The sequence below is a fragment of the Acipenser ruthenus genome, chromosome 1 (assembly GCF_902713425.1).
Source record: "Acipenser ruthenus chromosome 1, fAciRut3.2 maternal haplotype, whole genome shotgun sequence".
Taxonomy (NCBI): Eukaryota; Metazoa; Chordata; class Actinopteri; order Acipenseriformes; family Acipenseridae; genus Acipenser; species Acipenser ruthenus.
Genome location: NC_081189.1, coordinates 104728570 through 104748247, shown reverse-complemented (window position 1 = coordinate 104748247; position 19678 = coordinate 104728570). Strand labels below are relative to the sequence as shown.

The following is a 19678-nucleotide window of genomic DNA, read 5'->3' as shown; positions in this document are numbered from 1 at the left end:
GCTACCCCCCATGGTCCTAAAGCCTCCAAATTACTGTTTGGTACATACACATCATCACAATATATATATTTTTTTCAAGTGTGACAAACCACAATTCAATAATACAGCAGATAATAGTGAAAGTTACATCAGGATATGATTAAATAATGATAGTTACATCAGGATATGATTAAGTACAAAATACTACAGGTTAAACACTTGGCAGATTACAATATTCTGAAGTACAGGATTAAATGCAGTAAAATAGGGGGCAGATAAGAGCAAAATAAAGCATATTTAAATGAAGGGTGATAGTGTCCCAGGATACAACAGAGGAGTTCTACAGGTGCTGTTTGAAGAGGTGAGTCTTAAGGAGGCGCCGGAATGTGGTCAGGGACTGGGCAGTCCTGACATCTGTAGGAAGGTCGTTCCACCACTGCGGAGCAAGGGTGGAGAAGGAGCGGGCTCGGGAGGCAGGGGAGCGTAGCGGAGGTAGAGCCAGTCTTCTAGTGCAGGCGTAGCGGAGAGGTCAAGTGGGGGTGTAGGGAGAGATGAGGGTCTGGAGGTAGCTGGGTGCAGTCTGGTCAAGGCATCTGTAGGCGAGTACAAGAGTCTTGAACTGGATGCGAGCGGTGATCGGGAGCCAGTGGAGTGAGCGGAGTAGTGGAGTAGCGTGGGCGAAGCGAGGTAGAGAGAACACCAGGCGGGCAGCAGAGTTCTGGATGAGCTGGAGCGGACGGGTGGCGGACGCAGGGAGGCCAGCCAGGAGGGAGTTGCAGTAGTCTAGGCGGGAGAGTACCAGGGCCTGGACCAGGAGCTGGGTAGCATAGTTGGTGAGGAAGGGTTGGATTCTTCGGATGTTGCTCAGGAAGAATCGGCAAGTGCGTGTGTGATAGGGTACACCTCGTCCCTGTATTATTATTTGTATATTTCATATTATTATTATTATTATATTTGTATTTGACGGTAGGAAAGCCGTGTTTTTTTTTATTGTTCGTTTTGTTTATTAATTTAAAAAACCTGTGTGAATGTGGCTGGAGCCTCAATAAGGTAATTGTTTTATTGATAATTAATTAAGGCTCCAGCCACAGCTTAAAAGAACGAGCTCCAGGGTAATGGGGAGAGATTTTCCTTTGAGTTAGAGACGGGAGGACGGTTTAGAACGAGATCATACATCCGAAGCAACTGCTACCGCTGTACCACTCGGTATTTGTTTCTTTATGTATTTTTGGCCATCGAGCCCTTTTGTTTGTTATAGTGTTTTGTTCATTGTTTGATTTATTATTAAAACCCGAGCGCAAACGCGTCTCGTTTCCCCTACCTTTGTTTTTTGTATTGCTTCTTCCTGGTCTGGGACGTCAACTGCAACCGCTCTGTCACATATGGTGTCCTGCGTGGGATAAACGCCTCCAGGAGCCGGACCAGGAATACAAAGGGCGTTTTTTTTATTATTTTTTTCGAAAATTGTTTTTTTTGTGGAAAAGTAAATAAAAAAAAAAAAAAAAAAAAAAAAAAAAAAATGGAAGGCTGGAACTGGAGAGACGGCTGCAGTGAGCTGGAGGATCTCCTCGGCAGGTTGGAGGACCAAGGTTGGTGCCTTGCCTGCGGGGTGTATGGGCACACGGTGGCTGTCTGCCCCTTCCAGGAAGAGGAGGAGGAACCAGCCCAAAGGAGGAAGGTGAGCAGAAGGAGGCAGAGAGGGGGAAAAGTAAGGAGGAAGCAGAGGGAGCCAAGGTGGTGCACCATGTGCATTGCTTATGGGCATGAGGACGAGGACTGCCCAGAGCAGGAGCCAGGGGAGGAGGAGCCCGAACGTCCTGCGCCTGAGTGGGAGGAGCCCGAACGTCCTGCGCCTGAGTGGGAGGAGCCCGAACGTCCTGCGCCTGAGTGGGAGGAGCCCGAACGTCCTGCGCCTGAGTGGGAGGAGCCCGAACGTCCTGCGCCTGAGTGGGAGGAGCCCGAACGTCCTGCGCCTGAGTGGGAGGAGCCCGAACGTCCTGCGCCTGAGTGGGAGGAGCCCGAACGTCCTGCGCCTGAGTGGGAGGAGCCTGAACGTCCTGCGCCTGAGTGGGAGGAGCCCGAACGTCCACGTCCCAAGAGGGAGGAGTCGGTGCGTCCACGTCCCAAGAGGGAGGAGTCGGTGCGTCCACGTCCCAAAAGGGAGGAGTCAGTGCGTCCACGGCCCGAGAGGGAGGAGTCGGTGCGTCCACGGCCCGAGAGGGAGGAGTCGGTGCGTCCACGGCCCGAGAGGGAGGAGTCGGTGCGTCCTGTGTCCGGAGGGGAGGAGCTGAAGGCCCAAACCCCTATTTTTTTTTGGGAGGGACGAGGGCGTGAAGCTCAGGCTCCACAGCAGCCGCTGTTTTTGCTGCTGAAGGGAGCCCAGCGGAGACGCCCGCCACCAGCCCTAACCCCGCTGGCGAAGGAGCCAGCAGTGCCACCGGAGGGAGAGGAGCAGGAGCTGCCTCTGCCTCCACCACCACCACCACCCGAGGGAGAGGAGCAGGAGCTGCCTCTGCCTCCACCACCCGAGGGAGAGGAGCAGGAGCTGCCTCCACCGCCACCACCCGAGGGAGAGGAGCAGGAGCTGCCTCTGCCTCCACCGCCACCACCCGAGGGAGAGGAGCAGGAGCTGCCTCTGCCTCCACCGCCACCACCCGAGGGAGAGGAGCAGGAGCTGCCTCTGCCTCCACCGCCACCACCCGAGGGAGAGGAGCAGGAGCTGCCTCTGCCTCCACCGCCACCACCCGAGGGAGAGGAGCAGGAGCTGCCTCTGCCTCCACCGCCACCACCCGAGGGAGAGGAGCAGGAGCTGCCTCTGCCTCCACCGTCACCACCCGAGGGAGAGGAGCAGGAGCTGCCTCTGCCTCCACCACCCGAGGGAGAGGAGCAGGAGCTGCCTCTGCCTCCACCGCCACCACCCGAGGGAGAGGAGCAGGAGCTGCCTCTGCCTCCACCACCCGAGGGAGAGGAGCAGGAGCTGCCTCTGCCTCCACCACCACCACCCGAGGGAGAGGAGCAGGAGCTGCCTCTGCCTCCCGAGGGTCCGCTGCTGCTGCCTTCGCCGGGGGTCGCCAGGGATCCTGCTTCGCCGGGGGTCGCCAGGGATCCTGCTTCGCCTGGGGTCGCCAGGGATCCTGCTTCGCCTGGGGTCGTTGAGGGTCCTGCTTCGCCTGGGGTTGCTATACTGTGGCCGGAGCCCCACGGAGGGGAGCTGCCGGCCATGAAGAAGGGGGGGGAGGTCAGGAGACCAGTTCCCCTCGCAGCAGTTTCGCTGCCGGAGATCGTGTGGTCAGAGCCCCACGGAGGGGAAATGCCGGCCATGAAGAAGGGGGGGGAGGTCAGGAGACCAGCTTCCCCAGCCGCACGTTTGCGGCAGGATAGTGTGTGGCGGGAGCCCTGGAAGAGGGAGCTGCCGGCCACGAAGAGTTGGGGGGTGCCGGACCTCCCACCATGGCCACCCCCATGGACACTGTGCTTCCCCCTCTTCCGGGACGTTGAGACTGAGGGGGGAGGTGGCCATTGAGGCCATGTGTGCTACGCACAAGGGGGGGCGTGTGTGATAGGGTACACCTCGTCCCTGTATTATTATTTGTATATTTCATATTATTATTATTATATTTGTATTTGACGGTAGGAAAGCCGTGTTTTTTTTTATTGTTCGTTTTGTTTATTAATTTAAAAAACCTGTGTGAATGTGGCTGGAGCCTCAATAAGGTAATTGTTTTATTGATAATTAATTAAGGCTCCAGCCACAGCTTAAAAGAACGAGCTCCAGGGTAATGGGGAGAGATTTTCCTTTGAGTTAGAGACGGGAGGACGGTTTAGAACGAGATCATACATCCGAAGCAACTGCTACCGCTGTACCACTCGGTATTTGTTTCTTTATGTATTTTTGGCCATCGAGCCCTTTTGTTTGTTATAGTGTTTTGTTCATTGTTTGATTTATTATTAAAACCCGAGCGCAAACGCGTCTCGTTTCCCCTACCTTTGTTTTTTGTATTGCTTCTTCCTGGTCTGGGACGTCAACTGCAACCGCTCTGTCACAGCGTGCCAGAGTGGAGATGTGCTGGGAATAAGAGAGGCAGGAGTCCAGGGTGACTCCAAGGTTCTTAGCGGAGGAAGAGGGAGAGAGTGTGGTAGATTCCAGAGGAACAGAGATGGAGAGATCAGAGGAGGGGGAGGAGGAGGGAAAGAAAAGGAGGTCAGATTTAGAGAGGTTGAGTTTCATCCAGGAGGAAATAGCAGACAGACAGGTAGAGATACGGGAGGAGATGGTGGAGTCAGAGGTGGGGAAGGAGAGGAAAATCTGAGCATCATCAGCATAGAAATGGTATGAGAAACCATAGGATGCGATGAGGGGGCCCAGGGAGCGGGTGTAGAGAGAGAACAGGAGAGGACCCAAGACTGACCCTTGGGGGACTCCAGTTAAGAGAGGGTGAGGTGTGGAGGTTGCTCCTCGCCAGGTTACCTGGTAAGTGCGGTTGGAGAGGTAGGAGGAGAACCAGGCCAGAGCAGTGCCAGAGATCCCCGGTCAGCAAGAGATGATAGTAGAATAGAGTGATCAATAGTGTCAAAGTCAGCAGAGAGGTCGAGGAGAATTAGGACAGAGGAGAGAGAGGCAGCTCGGGCACACTTAAGTGAGTTGGTGACAGACAGGAGGGCGGTTTCAGTGGAGTGAGCAGAGCGGAAGCCAGATTGGAGAGGGTCAAGCAGAGAGTGGTTGGACAGGAAAGCAGAGAGCTGGCGGTGTACAGTCCGCTCGAGGGTTTTGGAGAGGAAGGGTAGGAGGGAGACAGGACGGTAGCTCTGGAGGGAGGTGGGGTCGAGGGTAGGTTTTTTGAGGAGGGGAGTGATAGAGGCTTTTTTGAAGGCAGAGGGAAAGATGCCAGAAAGTAGAGAGGTGTTGAGGAGTGAGGAGATGAAGGGGAGTAGAGCAGGAGCAGCAGCTTGAAAGAGGTGAGTGGGGAGGGGGTCCAAGGCACACGTGGTGGGTTTGTGACCCTGGAGCAGGGAGGAGAGGTCAGAGTCTGAGAGGGGCAAGAAGGTGGAGAAGGAGGGTGAGTTAGTAGGGGATGTAGTGGGTGTAGGGGTTGGAGCAGGAGGGGGTGCGGGGGAGGGAGAGGTGTTAAAGAGTTTGCGGATATCTGAGATTTTAGAAGAGAAGAAGGAGGCAAAGTCGTCAGGGGAGATAGAGGAGGGAGGAGGAGGGGGGGAGGGTTTAGGAGGGAGGAGAAGGTAGAGAATAGTTTACGTGGATTGTTAGTGGAGGCTTCGATTACAGATTGGAAATAAGCACATTTAGCAGAGGAGAGAGTAGAGGAGAAGGAGGATAGGAGAGTGCGGTAAAGGTCTAGGGCAGCAGTGAGTTTGGTTCTCTTCCATTTCTTTTCAGCAGATCGCAGTGTGATTCTTGCCGAGCGGAGCACAGAGGAGAGCTAGCGATGGGGAGGGGAGGGGCGAGCAGGTCGGGAGGTGAGGGGACAGAGGGAGTCGAGGGAGGAGGTGAGTGAGGAGAAGAGGGTGGAGGTAGCAGAGTCTACGGAGAGTTGTGAAAAGGAGTCGATAGGAGGGAGGTGAGAGAGAGCAGTGGAGGCAAGGACAGAGGGGGAGAGAGAGCGGAGGTTACGGCGAGAGGTGACAGTGGGGGTAGGAGGAGCAGGGAGAGGGGGGAGAGACAGAGAAAAAGAGATGAAATAGTGATCAGAGAGGTCCAGGGGGGTGACAGAGAGGGTGGAGGGGCAGCAGGCCCTGGAGAAGGTGAGGTCCAGTTGACGGCCAGCTTTGTGGGTAGGAGGGGATGGAGAGAGACAGAAGTCGAAGGAGTGAAGGAGAGGGTTGGAGAGATGGATGTTGAAGTCACCTAACAGGACAGTTGGGGTAGACAGAGAGGGGAGTGAGGAGAGTAGATAGTCGCGTTCATCCAGAAAGTGAGCGAGAGGCCCAGGGGGGCGATACAGTACAATGAGCAGGAGTTGACAGGGAGAGGTTAGTTGGACTGCATGAAATTCAAAGGTATTGACAAAGAGTGAGGAGAGATCGGAGGGGACAGAAAAGAGTAAGGAGGGAGAGAGGAGAAGACCCGTCCCACCTCCCCGTCCAGTGAGACGCGGGGTATGGGACAGGACGTAGAGAGAGGACAGGGCAGCAGGAGTAACAGTGTTATCAGGGGACAGCCAGGTTTCAGTAAGAGCAAGGAAATCGAGCGAGAGGTGGGAGGCAAAGGCAGAGATGAAAGCAGCTTTGTTAGCAGAAGAGTGACAGTTCCAGAGTGCACCAGAGAGTGTGCGGGAGGGGGGGAGAGGCAGAGAAATGAGGTTAGAGGGGTTGGAGGAGCAGCAGCGGAGGGAGGGCAGAGGACGAGGACGGGGGGACAGAACAGGGATGTGAGAGACAGTCATAGCAGGACAAGCAAGACAAAAGGCACAGTAGGAGCAGTGGGGTGGAGGATACAGACCTGACTAGTAGATGGCTTCTTCCAGAGCGCTGTTAGGTTCGGAACTATTCGACCAGCGTCTCAGTGCAGGCCTCCCCTTGCTGGACTCCCACAGCTAGACTCCCGGCTCTTTTGTTGAGGCTCTTCAGTTTGCTGGGGCTTCTTGCTGGCGCCAAAATAAGCTGCTTGATTAAATGTTACACCTGCTTGGCAAAAGAACCAACTAAACTGTGTGGAAACCAATCAAATAGCAAAATCAACTGCTAATCAATTTAGCCACTCACCTGGTACTAATCACACACTAACTCAGCCAATTCAAACACCACCTTACAATGTCACCAAATGTAGTTCGTTACAATTACTAAAAGCAGGAACTTATCTATCTGCCTTTGTCCCTGGTTACCTGTAGACATAAATAAGTGCTACACATTTATTGAAAATAAAACAAAAATACTGGTAAGTAATGTTATAAACTATGTATTTATGTATCTGCTTTGCTTGTTTATTTCTTACAACTTTGTTTATTTCTCACGACTTTACTAGATTATCCCGGGTTTAAAAGGCATGTCGTATGCAGACAGGCTAAAAGAATTGAATCTATTCAGTCTTGAACAAAGAAGACTACGTGGTGATCTGATTCAAGCATTCAAAATCCAAAAAGGTATAGAAAAAGTCGACCCAGGGGAATTTTTTGACCTGAAAAAAGAAACAAGGACCAGGGGTCACAAATGGAGATTAGATAAAGGGGCATTCAGAACAGAAAATAGGAGGCACTTTTTTTACACAGAGAATTGTGAGGGTATGGAACCAACGCCCCAGTAATGTTATTGAAGCTGACACCCTGGGATCCTTCAAGAAGCTGCTTGATGAGATTCTGGGATCAATAAGCTACTAACAACCAAACAAGCAAGATGGGCTGACTGGCCTCCTCTCGTTTGTCAACTTTCTTATGTTCTTATGTTCTAATTTACAGTACCAGAACCACTGGGTTTTTTTTTTTGTTTTTTTTATCTGATGAGATCTAATGAGGCAGGTCCAGGAAAAAAAGATATTCAGAATATTGTGTAAAATTACATTGTCCAGAACTGTCTGCAGATAGTATTTAAAAATCAATCTAAAAATAATTACAATTGCACTGATACGGTTCTTAAATTGGTGATGAATAAAAAATAACTGAGTGTTTGTGTAATTTGTAATTTTATTGGATGCATATCCCCAGGAAAAATACAGGGATGGGAAGAGGACGTGATATACTATACAGGGCATCGTGGTGACTGAAGTTCTGCGCTGCCTGGAGATGACCTCATAATCAAAATGAACAGAACAAAACATGCATGACAAAAATAACCAAACCACCAAAGACAACATTTACCCGCTAGATGCTTTCAAAACAAGCCAAATTTGTCTGGAAAACCACCAATCTGGCAGCACTGATCAAGGGGGAGTAGCCTAAAAGTCACATGCGAGATGCATGCATTACCTATTAGATGTTACCTCAAGTTCAACGTACAAATAAAATGTGAATTTGTATAATTTGTTTTAGAAAAATCTATATTTTAATTGGTGTTCTGGTAATTAGATGTAGGAGTACACCGCAGTATATAAGGGTGTTGGTACCGGCAGCATATTTTACTTCAGCCTTGCATAAACAACATACCACAATGTTTGATGCTGTGCAGCCATCCTTTTTAGATTGTTTTATTAGGAAATGATTCAACACATGTGACTTTGCTTTGAAGGATTCTTTTGTGTTAGCAGGAGTAAAACAAAACAGGGGTGTGTTTCAGGAGATATGGTGAGAGAAGATTTAATAGAACACAATAATAAACCAAGTACATCAGGACAAAGAGAAAAAAAAGGAAAGTTAGAGAGCTCCTATTTGTAGCCTAATCTTTTAATGTATACTGTATTAAATTATAGTTCCGGTTATGAAGGATATTTTATGTCCTTTCTATATGTGTTTATTTATTCATTTCTGTATTTATTTTTCATTTTGGCATAGCAGCTACATTATCCCTTTCATCCTCTAAAACTGCAGCAATCTCTAGCAATGCATTAGGCTCCATCACCAAAGCAGTCAGAGTCACTGCACCCACATCAGACCCTTTTTCAGACAGAGCCTGTTTGAAATAGGTTCCCATCTCCATTAGGACTCTTTGAAACAGGCCGAACCACTTTAGATGGAAAATACTCAATCCGACCACATCAGCCCTGTAGATTTTTGCACAGGGGGTATGTTAATTAGGTACCCACTTCATTTGCATAACATTCCTCATACTGTCGGAATTGGGGTTTTGTGACTGCTCTCATCCTTCCTGGCCATTTTAGATCCCGCCACAAAAGTCCCCCCCCCCGACGGTCGGAAAAGCTTTGATATTCAAGGTCAATGTGACACAATGTGCATTTGCTCTCTTGTCTGTTGCACATTGCCGGTAAACGTGCCTGTGGTAGGGCTGAGGCCTGCCCTTGTATAATCTAGTTTTGTTTAATTATAAATATGGTTTGGTGGGATTTGGTTTGGATTTTAAAAAAAATAAAAAGGTGTTTAGATTGTATAATTGGAAAGTGTTGGATACAGCATGGCTGAGAGGTTAAACTTACCTCCCTGCCTAATTGAAAGGAATGGGCAGCAGGTGGCCAGGTGCCAATTAAAGAATTGACTATCAATTACCTCTGATCACCTACCTTTAAAAAGTGGCTAGAAAGACAACTGTGGTTCTTATTTGTTTGTTGTTTGTGCTGGGCTGGGCTGGGCTGGGCTGGGCTGGGCTGGGCTGGGCTGTGCTGTGCAGTGCAGTGCAGTGCAGTGCAGTGCTGTTACCAGTAGAAAGCCTCATCTCTGCATGTTTAACCAGGGTGACTGAACTAAAACTGAAGAACCCTCACCACTGTGTGTGGAACCAGGGTAAGCTACGAACGATCACTGCGTGTGCAACCGGGATCGTAGATTTAGGTCAGGGGTTTAATTTAGGGGTTTTTACTCCCTCCATGGCTTATTTAGTTCATGGTAGGAAGAGGGTTCCTAGTGTGGGGCCTCCCTGTATAGCGAGAGCAGCAACCTGCCCTGTATCCATTGCCTTTCACACTAGGGCTACTATTGCAGGTACCCTAGTGGCGGCAAACAACCACTGCAACCACTTTTACTTAATAAAACCTGGACACCTGTGCAGGGATTGCAACATCATACCCTCTGTGTCTCTCTTGTTCTCTCAGCGGATACACACACGTAAGAGTACACCCATGTTACAGCACCAAATTAAAAAAAAAAAAAAAACTAATCATGCACAACATTGATGCATTAGGGGTGGGTATTGGGACTGAGGATCTGTATTGCAATATATTGCCATACTGAAGATATTTTGCCGTGCTGATGTTGATTTTTTTGCTACCAAAACAAATCTACATACTGTATATAAACTGTGGTTTTAGTCATTTTTATGGAATTTAAAGTTTTAGAATGCAATGTGACAAATTAAACTCTCATATGGATCCTCTGCATGTGCTCCCAATTTGAAAAAAAACAGTCCAAGTTTGAAAGCTATTTAAAATTCTCTATAAACATTGATTTTAAATATAATTTTAAAATTATTACCATTATAAATAATATATTTATTTTAATTTTATATTAAACAAGTTTTTCAAAAGTGCATCCTATGACTGTGGCCATAAACACGGGTTTAAAGCTGCTTTATTTATCGGTCAGTGTAGAGACCCAGGGTTTGGAATTAATGACTGACTTTTAAGATTTAATATATATTACAAAATCATAAATAAGTGCTACACATTTATTGAAAATAAAATAAAAAATACTGGTAAGTAATGTTATAAACTATTTATTTATGTATCTACTTTGCTTGTTTATTTCTCACAACTTTGTTTATTTCTCACGACCTTACTAGATTATCCCGGGTTTAAAAGGCATGTCGTATGCAGACAGGCTAAAAGAATTGAATCTATTCAGTCTTGAACAAAGAAGACTACGTGGTGATCTGATTCAAGCATTCAAAATCCTAAAAGGTATAGAAAAAGTCGACCCAGGGGACTTTTTTGACCTGAAAAAAGAAACAAGGACCAGGGGTCACAAATGGAGATTAGATAAAGGGGCATACAGAACAGAAAATAGGAGGCACTTCTTTTACACAGAGAATTGTGAGGGTATGGAACCAACTCCCCAGTAATGTTATTGAAGCTGACACCCTGGGATCCTTCAAGAAGCTGCTTGATGATATTCTGGGATCAATAAGCTACTAACAACCAAACGAGCAAGATGGGCTGACTGGCCTCCTCTCGTTTGTCAACTTTCTTATGTTCTTATGTTCTAACTTACAGTACCAGAACCACTGGGTTTTTTTTTTTGTTTTTTTTATCTGATGAGATCTAATGAGGCAGGTCCAGGAAAAAAAGATATTCAGAATATTGTGTAAAATTACATTGTCCAGAACTGTCTGCAGATAGTCTTTAAAAATCAATCTAAAAATAATTACAATTGCACTGATACGGTTCTTAAATTGGTGACGAATAAAAAATAACTGAGTGTTTGTGTAATTTGTAATTTTATTGGATGCATATCCCCAGGAAAAATACAGGGATGGGAAGAGGACGTGATATACTATACAGGGCATCGTGGTGACTGAAGTTCTGCGCTGCCTGGAGATGACCTCATAATCAAAATGAACAGAACAAAATATGCATGACAAAAATAACCAAACCACCAAAGACAACATTTACCCGCTAGATGCTTTCAAAACAAGCCAAATTTGTCTGGAAAACCACCAATCTGGCAGCACTGATCAAGGTGGAGTAGCCTAAAAGTCACATGCGAGATGCATGCATTACCTATTAGATGTTACCTCAAGTTCAACGTACAAATAAAATGTGAATTTGTATAATTTGTTTTAAAAAAATCTATATTTTAATTGGTGTTGTGGTAATTATATGTAGGACTACACCGCAGTATATAAGGGTGTTGGTACCAGCAGCATATTTTACTTCAGCCTTGTATAAACAACGTACCTCAATGTTTGATGCGATGCAGCCATCCTTTTTAGATTGTTTTATTAGGACATGATTCCACACATGTGACTTTGCTTTGAAGGATTCTTTTGTGTTAGCACTGATAACATTACGAGTTCTCGCGGGAAGTCATTATCTCGCGAGATAATAGACAACATTTTCCAGTAGACGTTTCCCTGAATGAGTTTAACCAAAAATACCGGTATTGTTGTTCAAATACCGGTTATTGTATTGCCTGATAAATATCGCAATATACCGGTATATCAGTATTATCGCGCACCCCTACGATGCATTCCATGCACCCCTCTTCATCATCCTCATAATATGTACATTGCTGCACGTTACTCTAAAATGACAGTAAGAATTTTTTTTTTTTTTTTTTTTTTTATCTTGTTTGTCTGACTGACACATTGAATTGAAAGGTCAGTGATTGGTCTTGATTGTTGAACTGGTACCTTAACCACCGTGTAGAAAAAAAGAAAGAGAAGCAATGCTTTCAATTTAAAATGTATTTGCTGTGTTTATTAGTAAAAAGTTGGACGAGCTGTCATTTTTAAAGCTTATTGTAATGACCAATACAAACAATGCTTCTAGAAAGAGAACAGTATTGATGAAAACTCTACTGTGATTACATCAGGTTACAGTTATTTTTTACTACTGTAGTCGTGGCAGGCACAGGTTAAAGCAGCAATTAGGATGATAAACTCCTCGAAGTCCACTTCAGAATCTCCATTCTGATCCAAGTTCTTCATCAGGTTATCAACCTCATCCTGGTTCTTAGCACTCTGCAATAGGAGGGATAATTTAAGTAGTTAGTACAGGTAATACACACCTTTAAACAAGTGCAAAAGAAAATAATTGTTATGAAATTAAGAGGAAATAATAAAAAGCTATTTGTGTAATTCTGGCTATTTTACATAAGAACATAAGAAAGTTTACAAACGAGAGGAGGCCATTCAGCCCATCTTGCTCGTTTGGTTGTTAGTAGCTTATTGATCCCAGAATCTCATCAAGCAGCTTCTTGAAGGATCCCAGGGTGTCAGCTTCAACAACATTACTGGGGAGTTGGTTCCAGACCCTCACAATTCTCTGTGTAAAAAAGTGCCTCCTATTTTCTGTTCTGAATGCCCCTTTATCTAATCTCCATTTGTGACCCCTGGTCCTTGTTTCTTTTTTCAGGTCAAAAAAGTCCCCTGGGTCGACTTTGTCTATACCTTTTAGGATTTTGAATGCTTGAATCAGATCACCGCGTAGTCTTCTTTGTTCAAGACTGAATAGATTCAATTCTTTTAGCCTGTCTGCATACGACATGCCTTTTAAACCCGGGATAATTCTGGTTGCTCTTCTTTGCACTCTTTCTAGAGCAGCAATATCCTTTTTGTAATGTGACCACAACTGAACACAATATTCTAGGTGAGGTCTTACTAATGCATTGTTACTTCCCTTGATTTAAATTCAACACTTCTCACAATATATCCGAGCATCTTGTTGGCCTTTTTTATAGCTTCCCCACATTGTCTAGGTGAAGACATTTCTGAGTCAACATAAACTCCTAGTTCTTTTTCAAAGATTCCTTCTTCAATTTCAGTATCTCCCATATGATATTTATAATGAACATTTTTATTGCCTGAGTGCAGTACTTTACACTTTTCTCTATTAAATGTAATTTGCCATGTATCTGCCCAGTTCTGAATGCTGTCTAGATCATTTTGAATGACCTTTGCTGCTGCAACAGTGTTTGCCACTCCTACTATTTTTGTGTCATCTGCAAATTTAACGAGTTTGCTTACTATACCAGAATCTAAATCATGAATGTAGATTAGGAATAGCAGAGGACCTAATACTGATCCCTGTGGTACTCCACTGGTTACCTCGCTCCATTTTGAGGTTTCTCCTCTAATCAGTACTTTTTGTTTTCTACATGTTAACAACTCCCTAATCCATGTGCATGCATTTCCTTGAATCCCTACTGCGTTCAGTTTGAGAATTAATCTTTTATGCGGAACTTTGTCAAAAGCTTTCTGGAAATCCTAAATAAACCATGTCGTATGCTTTGCAATTATCCGTTGTCGATGTTGCATCCTCAAAAAAATAAAGCAGGTTAGATAGACATGATCTCCCTTTCCTAAGACCATGCTGACCGTCCTCCAGGATATTGTTACCATATAGGTCATTTTCCATTTTGGATTTTATTATAGTTTCCATAAGTTTACATATAATAGAAGTCAGGCTTAATGGTCTGTAGTTACCTGGTTTTACAACATAAAATACAAAGAAGCAGTATACAGTATTTGTCTGTTTAATTTGACAGATTTTATTATACTGTGTGTTATTTCTCTTGAATATTACTCTTTAAAAACTGAAATACCAGGAAGATCTTTTTGAACTGGTTTCCCCTCCAACCCTTCCTAATGAATTCACTGTGTATTCTTCACAAATTCATCCCCTCTGACTCACCCACCAGGGGATTGTGACAAGTGTTCATGTGTGCACAAATCCATGCCTTATACATCATTTGTGACAATGGAACATGGAATGAATACCACAAATTAAATCCACATGAATTAACAGGGCCGAATTCAACATGAATTTCTTCAGAACCTCAGAGGAAGTGCATCAGATATTCAGGTGTTATTTCTGTGGTATCCATTAAGAATCATTCCTGTGGTATACATCAAGAAACTTTCATGCACTGCACTAGACACCACCTACAGAAGTGGTCATAAACTAACATCTATCTATCTATCTATCTATCTATCTATCTATCTATCTATCTATCTATCTATCTATCTATCTATCTATCATCTATCTATATATAATTATCATTTTTGACTGTTTATTTGGGTTGAATTTGCATAATGTTTGATCTACTTATTATTGGTACCATTCCTTGTCTTGTTATTAACCTGGTATTTTTTAAGTTTATTTTGGATGTATCATCCATTCAGCTAGGTATGAAGAGCAGTTTAAAAGTACATGTAGTTGCTGCACGTCTACCTAAAACTGAATGAGAAATGAATGGTAATTAACAAACAAAAATGCTTTATCTTACCTTGAGAAAAGCTGGAAACTCAGTTTCCATAAGTGTCTTGAGCTCTGATTTGTTAAGAGACCCCTTGTTGCCGTCTGCACCCGAGTACTTGTCAAAGGTTTTCATGATGATTGCCATTGCGGTTTCCAGCTGAGACATCTTTGCAGTTTTTTTTTCTGTATTGCTGACCTGATATTCAAATAATGCAGCAAACAGACTGTTAATGGAGATGGTGCAGAGAAATGGGGGGACCTATATACACCTACCGGCAGCAAAAACAAACACTTTGGTCTCTGGTTTCAGTATTTACTTTGTCAATAGCCTGTGCTATTGTCCTGACAACTGGCCTTTGTGAATAAAAGGGCATGCTTGCCCTGTGTCACTAAGGAGTGGTCTCACAGATACTTTTCTTCTCTTTAGCCATTCAAAACCATATGTATTTTCAGTTGGCCCATCTTACTATTTACTTTTGATTACTACATTTTATAATGGAAGGGTTGTTTGCATGAACCTGTTAAGAATCTTAGGTAAATATAGTTGGAACATATTGATTACTGACATGGAGACTGTAATTTTTTTTTTTTTTTACAAATCATTTCATATGCTGAAAAGCGCATTCCCAATCTCACTGTATCTATGAATGGAAGCTGGCCCCTCCCTTTTAGATAGGCCTAGAATGGCCAGCACTGGTCTGTCCTAGTCAGAGCCAGGTACCAGATCAGAACTACGTTGACTTTAAAACCGATCCACAAAAAGGGAGACAAAACCGAACCAGGTAACTACAGACCAATAAGCCTGACTTCAATTTATACAAAATGTCTGAAAAACAGCTTTTGACATTGCATACAGTAGCTGATGCAGAAACCAAACAGTTTCTCAGTTATATGTGCGTAATGCATTGTGTCCTATTTCCTATTCATATTGTGTGGTCAAAGTGTTGTAGTTTAGAATTATTCAACAAGATGTGTTGCTGCATTGAGGGGAAGTTCAATTTTATGTGGTGTGAGACTTTAAGGCTATGTTCTCACATCAGGGTTTATTTCCTGCTGACTCAACTCAGTTTCTGGGGTCTTTAGCTGAAACAGAAGTCGATGGTAAAATGCGAGAAAAATGACATAACTCATAAAATGATTTCATTTAACAGAACCACTCTTCCTAACAGTAAGGTTCTTTATCACCTCCTTTTACACATTGCTTTCCATGGTGACCAATATCTATCTATCTATATCAATGTCAATCTCCCCACATCTGTATTAAAATAAACACACTCTCATTCTTGCTATAAGAAAAGAGCATAGCTGGATATTGTTAGAATTACCAGGTGGAAAAGCAAGAAGCGGGAAAACTGTGGTAAACTGACCCTCATGATAGGGTTCAAATACAGCCCATTACAGTTGATGCCACCTACTTAACTGAAACATTATGATTCAATTTTCAATAGAGGACTATCAAATGTGTACAGAAACTGCAATTAAGATAAGAAACTGCAGTTAAATATTTCTTAAACTTTGTGTTAACTATGAAGTATAGGCACTTGTTCCCTGACTCACAGATTGGTTAAACAAAGTATTAAAAGTGTTAATGGACTGAATCATATTAGCTCCACCTTGTGTATAAATATCAGTTGGTTAACCAGGGGGTGTGTTAGTAGTGTGTTGAATGGGTATGTATCTTACCATTACTTTCTTTTGTATCCATGCATTTGTAACTGGGGAAGGGGGTATAGCTTTGGTAGTCTGACCACGCCAGCTCAATGAAAAGCACTACAATATAAAGTGCCTTGCATAAGTATTCACCCCCCTTGGACTTTTCCACATTTTGTAGTGTTACAACCTGGAATTAAAATGGATTTAATTGGGATTTTTACCATTTGATTTACACAACATACGTAACACTTTGAAGGTGCAAAATATTTTTTATTGTGACACAAAAGTTAATTAAACAAAAAAAAGACATTTGTTGGTTGCATAAGTATTCACCCCCCTGAGTCAATACTTGGTAGAAGCACCTTTGGCAGCAATTACAGCTGTGAGTCTTTTTGGGTAAGTCTCTACCAGCTTTGCACATCTGGATCCTGCAATTTTTGCCCATTCTTCTTAGCAAAATTGCTCAAGCTCTGTCAAGTTGGATGGGGACCATTGGTGAACAGCAATTTTCAAGTCTTGCCACAGATTCTCAATCGGATTGAGGTCTGGGCTTTGACTGGGCCCTTCTAAGACATTCAGGTTCTTGTTTTTAAACCACTCCAGTGTAGCTTTGGCTGTGTGTTTAGGGTCATTGTCCTGCTGGAAGGTGAACCTCTGCCCCAGTCCTAGGTCTCTTGCAGACTGAAACAGGTTTTCCTCTAGAATTTCCCTGTATTTGGCTCCATCTTGCCCTCAATCCTGACCAGTTTCCCAGTCCCAGCCGATGAAAAGCATCCCCATAACATGATGCTGCCACCACCATGCTTCACCGTGGGGATGGTGTTCTCAGGGTGATGAGCAGTGTTGGCTTTGAGCCACACATAGCGTTTTGCGCTAAAGCCAAAAAGTTCAATTTTGGTTTCATCAGATCAGAGAACCTTTTTCCACATGTTTGCTGTGTCTCCCACATGCCTTTTGGCAAAATCCAAACATGATTTGATATGGGTTTTTTTTCAGCAATGGCTTTCTTCTCGCCACTCTTCCATAAAGCCCAGCTTTGTGGAGCGTCCGGGTTATAGTTGTCCATGGACGGTTTCTCCCATCTCAGTTGTGGATCTCTCCAGCTCCTTCAGAGTTACCATTGGCCACTTGGTTGCTTCTCTGACTAATGCCCTCCTTACCTGGTCACTGAGTTTTGGTGGACTCTAGGCAGAGTCACGGTTGTGCCATATTCTTTCCATTTTTTAATAATGGATTTAACGGTGCTCCGGGGGATGTTCAATAGACAGCTGTACAATACACAGTTTTTAAAGAAAATTAAAAGCTACACTGTTGTGTATTGTTGTGCTGTGTTTGTTACTGTTCATGATGGGTGTGTGTGTGGGTGTCGTGTGGTGTGGATTGTTGGTGTTGCCGTAGGTGAGTGGGCGTGCTGGTTTACGGCAGTGAGATACGATGCTGGAGTTAGAAAAACACACGATAAAGCGTCGTGTTAGTTTACTGTACACGTTGTTCGAGTCGTTTGTTTTTACAATACAACATTGGCGACAAGGATGGCTGAAGTTTCGCTTTCACCCCCGCCGGTCTTCCTGGCTCTACTTGGCGAGCCGCCTGTTCCCTGGACTCGCTGGCTTTCGTCTTTCCAGACGTACCTGCTTGCTCTCGGTCTGGCTGATGTGAGCGATGCCCGCAGCACGTCTTTTCAACTTTGGGACCGGCTGACACATACGCTGAAGCTGTCGCTGCACTCCAGGGGCATTTTGCCGCCACACAGAGCGTCCTCCTCCGGCGTTTCAACTTCAGACAGTGGGGCCAGCGGCCAGATGAGTCCATTCTCCAATATACAGCTGCATTGCGTGAATTGGCGCTACCATGTAAATTTGGAGCACTGTATGACGAAATGATTCGGGACTTACTTTTTGAGAAAACCTCCAGTGCGCAAGTGCGTGAGAGACTGTTACTCGAATCTGATGAGTTAACTTTGGCTAAAGCCATTCAATTAGCGTGCCAAGTAGAGTCTGCTGTTGCCTGTGCTGCTAAAATTACTGGGGCTCACTCTGTTGCTACAACTACTGAACTTACAGTGCAGAAAGTTCAGCCTGCCTTACTGTAACAGGACACAGAACCTGGTCTCCCTGTCCAACAAGCACAGCAACTTCCTGTTCGTTTTAGGCAGCATTGTGGAAAGTGTGGGTCCAACAGGCATGAGTCCAGAGCCCCTGACTGCCCAGCATTGGGGAAAACCTGCAGAAACTGTAATAAATTGAACCACTTTGCCAGGTGGTGTCGGTCCACCCCAGCAGCAGCACCAGTACCAGCTACAATCCACACTGTGCTCTCCAACCCTACTGGCTTTAAGACTTGTGCCGTATACCTCAGGGATGTCTGCCTTCCCCTGCTCTTGGACACTGGGGCCAAGGTGTCTCTGCTTAATTTCGACACCTACAAACAGTTTTTCTCGCACCTGCCCCTTCAGCGCCCCTCCACCGCTCTGAGTGGCTATGGACATACTAGAATCGAAGTCCTGGGCTCCCTCCAGCTGCCAGTGCGCTATGGCACCAGGGCTCTGCCGGCCTTCCCATTCCACGTCACACGCAAGGGGGCCAACCTCCTGGGTCTTGACCTCTTCATGGGGCTCGGTTTCTTATTGACCGACAACTACTGGTTGCCTCCCCCCAGCAACGCCAGTGGCCGGCGCTGTTTGATGGCTTGGGCTGCCTCTCAGCCTTCACTCACCAACCCAAGGTCGACCCTGCGGTGACCCCAGTGATCCAGCCACTGCGCCGCATTCCCCTCGCCCTGCGGGATCAAGTGTCGGCTGAGCTGAAGGCCCTACTGGATTCTGGGATTATTGAGCCCATCAGCGCTTCACCCTGGATATCAAACCTGGTGATAGCAAAGAAGAAGTCGGGGGGGCTCCGCATCTGTGTGGATCTGAGAGCTGTGAACATGGCCATCATCCCAGACAAATACCCGCTTCCAACAGTGGAGGAGCTCACCACCCACTTTTACGGTTCCACAGTTTTCAGTAAACTGGACTTACGCCAAGGCTACCTCCAGGTTCCCTTACACCCTAGCAGCAGGGACCTCACTGCTTTTCTTACACATGCTGGTGTTTTCCGCTACACCCGCATGCCCTTCGGTCTGAGCTCGGCACCCAGCTGCTTTCAAAAGATCATGTCCTCCGTCTTCACCGGCGTCCCGGGCGTGTCTCTCTATCTTGACGACATTGTGGTGCACGGCCCCAACGCCTCTACCCATGATGAGCGCCTCTGCCAGGTGTTCCGCATGCTGGCCAAGCACAACCTCACGCTCTACGAGGAGAAGTGCGTCTTTTCCGTGCCGGAAATCGAATTTGTGGGGTTCCGGCTGTCGGCACACAGCATCTTCCCATTGCAGTCTAATGTGGACGCGATCCACCGCATTCCGGAGCCCACATCGGCTGCACAGCTCGCCTCCTTCCTGGGAATGACTGCGTACTACCTCCGCTTCCTGCCGCAGTACTCAGCCACAACATCGCCCCTGCATCAGCTGCTTAAGAAGGAGGCTCCCTGGACCTGGACTGTGGACTGCCGGGAGGTTGTGCGCCTGCTGAAG

At 45.6% G+C, this 19678-nt stretch overlaps 1 protein-coding gene across 1 annotated transcript; it reads right to left on the bottom strand.

Annotated features, from left to right (window-relative positions):
* Positions 1-11919: 11919 nt before the first annotated feature.
* Positions 11920-14711, bottom strand: LOC117420604 (protein S100-P-like). Its single transcript, XM_034034093.2, has 2 exons — positions 14478-14711; positions 11920-12210 (listed from the first exon to the last, which is right to left on the bottom strand). Exons 1-2 carry the CDS (start codon positions 14613-14615, stop codon positions 12070-12072), a joined length of 279 nt encoding a protein of 92 aa, XP_033889984.1. The 5' UTR covers positions 14616-14711; the 3' UTR covers positions 11920-12069.
* Positions 14712-19678: the final 4967 nt, after the last annotated feature.

Coding starts and splice junctions, on each gene's coding strand:
- LOC117420604 (XM_034034093.2), bottom strand. CDS start 14,615: ATGTCTCAGCTGGAAACCGCAATGGCAATCATCATGAAAACCTTTGAC. Junction 12,211..14,477: donor AGTTTCCAGCTTTTCTCAAG/GTAAGATAAAGC, acceptor CTCCTATTGCAG/AGTGCTAAGAACCAGGATGA.